General features: G+C 35.6%; 2 protein-coding genes across 3 annotated transcripts; one reads left to right on the top strand and one right to left on the bottom strand.

Moving 5' to 3' along the window:
• On the top strand, nucleotides 1198–3340 carry LOC105160022 (putative SNAP25 homologous protein SNAP30). 2 transcript variants are annotated; one of them, XM_011077277.2, is made up of 6 exons: nucleotides 1198–1448; nucleotides 1737–2125; nucleotides 2261–2354; nucleotides 2499–2620; nucleotides 2726–2823; nucleotides 2930–3340. In XM_011077277.2, the coding sequence occupies exons 2-6, from the start codon at nucleotides 1763–1765 to the stop codon at nucleotides 3027–3029; spliced, it is 777 nt and encodes a 258-aa protein (XP_011075579.1). In that variant the 5' UTR covers nucleotides 1198–1448; nucleotides 1737–1762; the 3' UTR covers nucleotides 3030–3340. The 2 variants fall into 2 exon arrangements, with proteins under 2 accessions (XP_011075579.1, XP_020549113.1); XM_020693454.1 differs by lacking the exon at nucleotides 1198–1448 and having other exon boundaries at nucleotides 1462–2125.
• Nucleotides 3524–6575, bottom strand: LOC105160021 (probable inactive purple acid phosphatase 2). Its single transcript, XM_011077276.2, has 2 exons — nucleotides 5738–6575; nucleotides 3524–5075 (listed from the first exon to the last, which is right to left on the bottom strand). Exons 1-2 carry the CDS (start codon nucleotides 6434–6436, stop codon nucleotides 3792–3794), a joined length of 1983 nt encoding a protein of 660 aa, XP_011075578.1. The 5' UTR covers nucleotides 6437–6575; the 3' UTR covers nucleotides 3524–3791.

The raw sequence follows: 9367 nt of genomic DNA, 5'->3' as shown, positions 1-9367 counted from the left end.
GTGCTAAGATATTTTTCTGCATTTTGGTAATATCTGCCCACCCACTAGTCCACTTCATCACAAATTTTTTCAAAAAGAAAAAAAAATCACATGCTGTAAATGTTGTGATGAATTTTAAGGCAAAAATCCAAAATAGCAAATCTTGCTCGAAATCCGCAATTTCGACGGTTGAACTCTCAATTAAATGCTAACTTCATCGAAATTGTGTATTAGGTTCTTGAGAATGAAACAAGAACGTGAAGCTCGTCGGGGACGCCAACGACCCTCCAATGCTCAAGTTAGTGTGATCGAGGTAAAAATGTGCGATTAGAAGAAAGTAGGTCGAAAAAGTAATGCTACAATTACCACAAAATATAGCGTCTTGGGGTATTTATAGAACTTATGTGGATATTGTTGTATTGGCCACGTGCCATTATCCTGTTAAATATCGTCCTCGATCGGACAATTCTCCTGTCGGGATCTTCATGTAGGATTCGTCCAGGTCCAAGTTTATCCGACCCGTCTTCTTAGTGACATACAGATTTGAAGCGCGTAATAACTTAATTACCCTTCATTAAGAGTATTTTAAATATTTCACATAAAAAGTGGGTTTTACCCATCAAATACAAACAAGAAAAATACAAAAATAGTGGGACTCAAAATTATCAACCACCTTTTCTTTGCTTGTTCTTGTTTCTGCATTCTAGTGTCAATTATTAGGACAACTCGGGCATGTAACATCACTAACTTCATATCAAAATTTGACGTTTTACCTTTATCTTTTACTGATATATAAGAAAGAAAAGTATTTTTCACTCATAAAACTTCCATTTATGACATGGTGACACTGATACTTTTGTTCTGTCCTTTATTTCTTTCTTTTTGTGAAATGTACTGTGTTGATTTAACATTTTATTTTTATTGATAATATATTTTAAAATATAAAATATTATTTATTATATGAATACAGGATTAACGTATTACAACGGCTAGTAATTTATAAATTCGAAGGAAATAGTATGTGCTTCATGTCATGTGTTCTAAATATAAAATTGGGAGTAGAGGAAGCCCAACTTGGACCATTAAATGGTCCAAAATTTGATAGAAGCCCAATATGGATTAGGCCCAATTCAATAACAATTTGGTCCACTTTATGCTGTGAGGAAGCCCAAGTCTAGGCCCGGCCCAATAAATAGTGAGAGCGAAAGACACTCAACGGCTAACGGTCAAGAAGGCTCCCGCCTGGTTCTCCGCCGCGCCTCTCATCTTTTCTTCGCTATTTTTCAGAGTACCGACACCAAAATCCCGATGGTTATTTTTCTCTCTTTGCTTTGTGGGAGAGGAATTTTCTGCTTTTTATTTTTATTTTTCTGTTTCATCTCCTGCATTTCTCATAAACGGATTCTCTTAATTCTCTGCCAGCCATTGATTGAAAAAACTCAGACCCTTTTAATAGTTCAGTCCATCAGGTAATATTCCGTAGATTTTGGGGTTGAATCAGTTCATTTCTTTATCTTTTGTTGGTTTTTGGATGAAACCCTTTTTGTTTGTTTTCTTGATTTCTTGGCTGATGTTCATGAAGTAATTGTACGTGGTTTATAGATAGAAAGTTTTGGTGCAAGATTGCTTCTTTTAGTTCAGTAACATATTATTGATATCATTTATTGCCAACGCCATCAAGAATTGCCACATTTTGAGTTTTAGTCCGATTCTTGGGGGATAGGTGTTTGAAAAGGCTGTTGGTTTTGAGTTAGTAGATTGCAGAGATCAATTGGCTGGAAAGATGTTCGGGTTTAGGAAATCACCTGCAGAGCAACCTGAGGATGACAAGAAGAATGCCGCTGCTCCTGCACGAAGAGCTTCCTCTGAACCATCACTTGGTTTGCCAGATGATCCCGAAGATTATTTTGGAAAAGCTCCCAAGAACAAGCAGAAGAAGGACTTCGACAGCATGTCCCAGCAAGAATTGGAGGGCTATGCTGTAAATCAGGCTGAAGAGACGACGAAATCTGTGAACAACTGTTTGAAGATCGCTGAGGATATTAGACAGGATGCTACTAGGACCCTTGACACACTGCATGAGCAGGGCGAGCAGATCCACCGGACACATGTGATGGCTGCCAATATGGACAAAGATTTGAGCAAGGTACAGTCACTTGCTTATTGATCTCTTTGTTTCAGAATGTTGTCATGAATTGAGGAGTATTATGTTGATGGATTGTTATCTTAACTTTGATGCCTTCATTTAGTTTCAACTGATGCTTGTAAGTTTTTCTTTCAGGGTGAGAAATTGTTGAACAATCTTGGGGGAATGTTTTCAATGCCTTGGAAGCCAAAGAAGACGAAGACTATCACAGGCCCGCAAACGTCAAAAGGTTTTTATATCGTCCCTGGTTGTTAACTCGATACATGTCCATTATTGTGATCAGTATTAGACTCAAAATTATAGAATTACACCTGCTAAATAAGGTTTGTTATGATCTTCACGTCATGATCAATTTCACATTATCGTTGCACAGATGATAATGATAGAGGAAAACGAGGCACCGCAGAGGAACGAGAAAAGTTAGGCTTAGGTACCAAGGGAAAAGGCTCCCGTACACCTCCTCCAGAACCAACTAATGCTTTGCAGAAAATCGATGTACGTCTTATGGTTATATGAGATGCAACGAGTAAAGTGGTTGGGAGCTATGAATATATGAATCTGTTTTACTTCATTTGTTTCTGGCATTGATCTGTTTATTAGGTGGAGAAGGCAAAACAGGATGACGGGCTTGGCGACCTTAGCGATATATTGGGTGAACTGAAGGGCATGGCAGTTGACATGGGAACTGAACTAGACAGGTTATTGACATCTCATGTTATTTTCTCTAGTCAGAGTTTGCTTGCTCTCCTAATTCCCTGTAACCTTGCATATAGTAAAAGAGAAGCTGTTTCTGCATTATAACAGGCAAAACAAGGCCCTTGATGATCTTCAAGAAGATGTTGACGAACTAAACAGTCGTGTTAAGGGTGCCAATCGACGTGCACAGAAGTTGCTTGATAAGTGAAATTCTAGCTCGGAACGTAGAGACCTGAATAGCTCACCAACAAAGTTACAATCCAACCGATTGTTTCGTTTCCGGTTGAAACTGATTACCTTGAGCTGAGGATGAATCCAAGAAGTGATGTGTTTGCAGTCATTTTCTTGAGAAAATAGTTAAGTCAAGTTTGTTGTAATTTACACCTTCTGATGTTTGCTTTCAGTAGAAGAACTTCTGTTTATGTTGTATTGAGCAGTACTTTTAATGTTTGTTTCTGCTAATGTTTAGTTTTACTTTCAATAGAAGAAATTCTCTGCAATTTTTCCAAGTTCATTTTAGCCAACTTTTCAATTAATGAGTAATAAGCACAACTACTATACTATGCCACAAGAATATCTGGGCAATTTTTGCCTTGTTCCATAATGCTTTAATATCACAGTAGACGTATTTGATTCGACACCACTAATAATAAAAAAATAAAACTATTATTTTAATCAAATAAAAAAATACAGTGACTTGAGTAAACAACAACTAATTCAAATATATTCTCATTTTCACATTAAAATCTATACAATGTAGATATGACAAACTAATCACTGTGCAGCAATGACTAACAAATACTCTCAGGACAATAAGTTGGATATACAGAGTTTTATGGCTATATGGCTTTTACACTGCATCTAGGCCAGGTTGACAAAATTCCATATACAGCAGACTTGAAAGAACAAACATTGTTCATTCATAAAAACACATTTACAAACCAGAAGAATTCTTACAATTCTCAGGAATTCAAGTTTCGTCGCTCTTGACAGCAGTCCACTGTGCCTCCGTAGCAGCACTCCTTCGAGAACGTGAAATAAAACCTAAAACATACCCAATAAATGCTCCTAGAACAAGTATACTGGCGAGCATAACATACCATGAAAGTTTTGAGTTTAACTTGCCCATTACTGCAATACCATCAGCATTACTACCATCAGCACTAGCAGCATGACCGTTGAGGACTTGTCCTGAAGCCATTATCTCCACCACATCGTGTACCTCTCCATCATGGTTTCCTACATATGATAATGTAAGTTTCTCTTTATTGGCATTAAGCCTGACGTACCCAAACTCACCAGCTCGATACATTGATCGAACGGGTTGCGGGAAAACAGGATCGGTCAGATGGTCTGGCCTTGGTTGCCAGATGGGTTGCCAATCTTGGCCGGCCATACCAATCACCAAATGGACGGGGAACGCCTTCCACTCTTCCCCATTTGCGCCCAAGCTTCCACAAGTGTAGTTATTAAGAGGGCAAAAGCGCTCATACCTATGTACATGACCCCACAATGCCAAAGTCACCTTGTTCTTCACAAAAAGATGTTCCAGGTGCTCCTGCAACCTCTCTTTGAAGGGGACATCTCTTGTTTCGTAGCTGGTGGTGTACATTGGCCTGTGACCTTGGACAACCACGTAAGGAGTCTTGTTTCTATCCACCGATTCCAGGTCGCTTTTCAAGAATTCATACTGTTTACTTCCAGAAAGGAAGTTAGTTTCTGTAGAGAAGTAAACAAAATGGACTACCCCCAGATCAAACGAGTAAAATAGATTTCTCGTAGCAGGGGCTCTTGTTCCTGTAGGCTCCGAGGAATTTCCAGGCATGTTGAATCTAAGACTGTACGGCACTCCACACTCTCCGCCCCCATCTGTACCATAAACAGAGTAAGCCCAGTCAGGCCTCCATGGCTGCAACGGCCAATCATATTCGTGATTACCAATGCATACATGGTACGGGACTTTGGATGCAACTGGTTCAATCTGGTTGAAAAAGTTATCCCATAACCAAGAATAGCCTCTGGCATAGCTTATGTCTCCAATATGGGAGATCAAAGCAGGCTTGTTGCCAATAGCTTCGATATCTCTGTTTATCCACTTGACAGTCGAGATGCTTTCTTCCTGCGTGCGCACAAAAGTTGAGTAGGGTGTGGCAGTTCCCATGTCTCCAAATAAGAAAGCTATTGTTTCACTTGAGTCTTTAATTGGTGACACAAAGCTGTAAGCTGTGCTCCAACCCCCCGAATCACTACCAACCTGCCATGTTTAGTTGAAAATATGGTTATTCTCATGTTTCAACTCATATGGACTAAAATAACACTGGACAAGATAAAATAAGAAAAATGCATCTCTTCAAACCAGGACGAAAGATGATAAAACATGACACTCGAGATGAAGCAAAGAAAATATTCATTTCTCACTTAGCAATACAAAATAGATTGAACCATGAGAAGCTGACACCACCTACAACAATCATCTCCTTCCTCTTTAGTTCATCACACGGATATGACATAGACTAGGAAAATTTCTGCACTAAACAAGAAACAACTCTGCTACTTAAAAACCAACGGATAGAAGGCTCAGCCATCGACGGACACATTAAGAGAAGCAACAACTACCACTTAAGGTTGTGAAGGAACCTGAAAGACTCATATTAGACAGCATGGAATTTTATCATAAAATGATAGTCCAAGAAATCCGCAGGAACTCAAGAGAAATATCTCTTAATTCAGTCCACTTTGTGCCGATTGCCATGCAGCATAATGTCTTTCACAAAGGAACAAAACATCTACTAATCATAGGAGATCAAATCTGTTTTCTGCCTAATCAGATAACATAAACTGAACAGAACCAAACTGTAATAACCCGAAAAACACAAAGTACAAAAGTCATTAAAAATTACTAAAAAGAACAATTACCTGATAATAATACCTCTTCCCATCCTCCAAACCAACCATGATCCCATCATGTATAAAACCCGGATCCCTCCACCCAACGCTCTCGTTCGCCGGCGCATCACACATATCCTCCCTCTCATACCTCGACACCCGGGTACCCACAACCTTACCCATTTTGCTCCGGGTCAACCCATATCTCACAAAACTCTCTTTCCCATCATGGGTCACGAACATAACCCGCATCTCCCCCGCCTGACCCGTCAGTGCCAAGTGAACCTGCTCGGGGCCCCGCCCCGGTTCAAACAGGACAGTTTCCGACTCAGCCAACAGGTGCTTTGTCCGGGGCAAGGGATTATGATCATGGTCTTGCTTTTTCGGGTTGATTTCGGACTCCGTCCAGTGGAAGATCCGGAACTGGTAATCCGATCGCAGGTTGATCAAAGGGATCGTGATTGAACCCGACCCGGATTTCCATTCCGGCGACTTTGAAAGGAAAACGTAACCGATGAAATCCGGGTGCGAGGAGTTTGCAGGTGAGTAAATCCCGAGCCAATCCAGCGGCGACGGGGAGTCAACCCCAGACCACCGGATGGTTATGGGGTCTCCCGATTTGGGAACGGATCTGGAGCTGAGCGAAATGGAGACCTGCGATGAGGAGGAGAACTGAACGAGGAGCAGACAGAGAATCCACAGAAAAGGTATAAGCTTTAATGGGATCATGATTTCTTGAATCTTGATCAACAACTTAACAAGATTTTCAGAGATCAGAGCTGAAAATCTTGGTGGGGAGTTCGCAGCTCAATAGCACAACACTATATAACAAAAGAATTCTCAACATCCTATTTTTAGAGGACTTACATGTCTCAATATTATAATTTACACTTACATATATTTATAAAATTAAATAAATTCCTATCAAAAAAATAAAGTTAAGTAAATTTAATTTGGATATATATATATATTAAAACAAAAATTTCGAACATTTTCAAATGAATAAAGTATCGCTATTGAACCACTTAATCATCCTAATTAAATTAAGAGAGACCATAGTTGATTGAGCATAAATGTGTAACATATGATCACCAAGATTGTTATTATTATTTATTTTTTTCATAAGTGATATAAAAAAATAAGTATTATTCAAAATAATTATAAATTTCGTTATATTTAGAAAGTGCGAAAATTTTTATTTTTAGAGAAGATATTTTTATAAATAAATAAAAAAAGGCTAGAAGTTATAGTAGAGTGAAAAGTTATACTGTTCGTAAAAAAAATAAATAAATAAAAGATAGGTAAGTTAAATTGTATAGTATTGGAAAAAAAAATATTTTTACAATATACATAATTATTAAATACTGTCTTGTCCAAATGTATTAAAAATACACTATTTTTTCTTAATATTGCACTTGTCTATGTTAATAAAAATTATTTTTTCTCAAAATAAAAAAAATCGTTTCTATTAGTAAGTTCCATATTTAATTTTTAAAAATATTTGTCATTTATGTTATTAAATATTAAAGCTAATAAAAAATTTGAATGTTTAATTCAATAATATTTCAATTAAATAATAGATTCCATTAAATAATAGAATTATAATCACAATAAATAAACTTGCTTGCAATATATATATATATATATATAAATATTAATAGATCAAAGAAAATTAATTTATATTTTTCTTCGATATAGGAATGATATTATATAATATAGCAAACAAATTATAAAAAATGAATACTAACTATGAGAAATATAAATTTTATTATTGTAAAATTATTCAAATTATTTATAAAGTCCAATATCAATTTTAGACGCGCAATTTCAAAAATAAATTAAAATTAAAATTACTAAAATGAGAATAAAAGTTATCAAAATAAAATTATTTTTTAAAAAATTAAAGCAGCTAAAAGCATCCCTTAAATTTCTTATAACATTTCCATTGAAGAAAATAATTTAAATTTGGTAGTAATAAAAGTTGTAAAAATTAGAATATGGCATATTCCTTTGGATATTTCCTTTTGGATAATTAGTGCCTTTTCTCCTAACTATCAATAGGCCGAAAAAAAAATTAAAAATTAAAAATTTTATCTACGGAAATGGGCTTAGGCCCATTTGTTTTGAATGGAAGCCCACAAGAAATGAAATCACAAGTTGGCCCAATAAGAATATTTTTTCTTATCATTATATTTTATAAAATCACACCATGCTAATGATATTATTATGTCCTCACTTATGATTGTATTTTCATAATTTTATTACTCACTCTATTTTCATTACTACTCTTTTTGCTATATATTGCATTAGTTGACCCTTTTTATACAATTTACTACCTAAAATTTTTTATATGCAACTTGCCCCTGAAAAATCCTCCTAAAATCTCTTATTATAGCCAACATCATATCAAACTTTGAATTCTCAACTAACTTCTAAACTTTCGGTCAACGATATCCTCAAATTTACACCAGCATACGACTTGGACGTGCCTATTTATAATAAATTCTACCAAAATGTGTTACCAAATCGCAAAAATTTACTAAGATACCATATCAAATTGTCAGTTTTACTTCTTGAACATCCAAAACTCTAAATACCTCTAATTAAAGGAGAACAAATTTCAATATAGCCTTTATAATTTTCAAATCAAAGTGATGCCATTAATAAGCTTATTGTCTAAAGGTAACAACATAATCTTAATCTCAAAATGCTTGATAATTTAACATTCAGCTTGGCCTACAAATATTTTAAAAAGTTTTGTGTGTGTTTAATAATCTCATTTGATGTGCGACATTCTTTTGAAAGATGTTTATGTATCATTTCAAACATGGAAATTAGCAAAATTATAGGACAAAAAATATATTAAAGCGTTCAAAAATAGTATTGACACTAACAAAAAAAAATAGCGGAATTGCATAATAATAAAATTAAAAATCACCTACCTTTTTAGCAAATTTAATCATTTGATGTTTCCTGCGAAGGATATGGCTTGCAGACCCCGCCTCGCCAACTTCGCTCCCTCAATTTCTTTGAAGTGTACAAAAGAATAGTGATGAAAAGGGAATGAGCTAATGCTAATCTCTTCTCCGTGAGAGGCAAATACAAATTTTAACTCAGAATATGTCACTTTTGGTGACAAATTGTCGATCCACAAGTTGTTGGATGGATGAATCTCCCGCTGCAAATCTTTGATGGACGCATCGTGGTTCTAGGTAGCTTGAACCGCTGATTTTACAAATGGCTGCACTAAACTGGTCAAATAGAGAGAACAATATAAGTGACGGGACGTCGGAGATTTCGATTTGAATGAAAAGCGGAATAGAAGGAGATTTGTGTGCAATGGGGATGTGGAGGAGTGAGGTTTTGTAAATATTTGAAAATATTATAACTTTAAACTTGAATTAAATTAAAATTCTAAATTTGTTCTGAATATTACTTATTATAAACATTCATGTGTTTCTAATTTTAAATTGTTGATTTTTCAAGCAGTTTTTCCTTGGAATTTCATTTCACACTAAAGTAAATGCTTTCATTTTTGCATTACTTAGTCTTCAATATTTTTTCTTATCATTATATTTTATAAAATCACACCATGCTAACGATATTATTATGTCCTCATTTATGATTGTATTTTCATAATTTTATTACTCACTCTATTTT

This window comes from Sesamum indicum, linkage group LG4 (genome assembly GCF_000512975.1).
Source record: "Sesamum indicum cultivar Zhongzhi No. 13 linkage group LG4, S_indicum_v1.0, whole genome shotgun sequence".
NCBI lineage: Eukaryota > Viridiplantae > Streptophyta > Magnoliopsida > Lamiales > Pedaliaceae > Sesamum > Sesamum indicum.
The sequence above is the reverse complement of the archived record's forward strand: the minus strand, read 5'-3'. Positions and strand labels throughout refer to the sequence as shown.

What these genes read in the sequence shown, in the direction of transcription:
- LOC105160022 (XM_011077277.2), top strand. Translation starts at nt 1,763, where the DNA reads ATGTTCGGGTTTAGGAAATCACCTGCAGAGCAACCTGAGGATGACAAG. An exon ending in ATGCTTTGCAGAAAATCGAT is followed by an intron (nt 2,621 to 2,725) that starts GTACGTCTTATG and finishes TCTGTTTATTAG; the next exon opens with GTGGAGAAGGCAAAACAGGA. An exon ending in ATGGGAACTGAACTAGACAG is followed by an intron (nt 2,824 to 2,929) that starts GTTATTGACATC and finishes GCATTATAACAG; the next exon opens with GCAAAACAAGGCCCTTGATG.
- LOC105160021 (XM_011077276.2), bottom strand. Translation starts at nt 6,436, where the DNA reads ATGATCCCATTAAAGCTTATACCTTTTCTGTGGATTCTCTGTCTGCTC. An exon ending in GGAAGAGGTATTATTATCAG is followed by an intron (nt 5,076 to 5,737) that starts GTAATTGTTCTT and finishes TAAACATGGCAG; the next exon opens with GTTGGTAGTGATTCGGGGGG.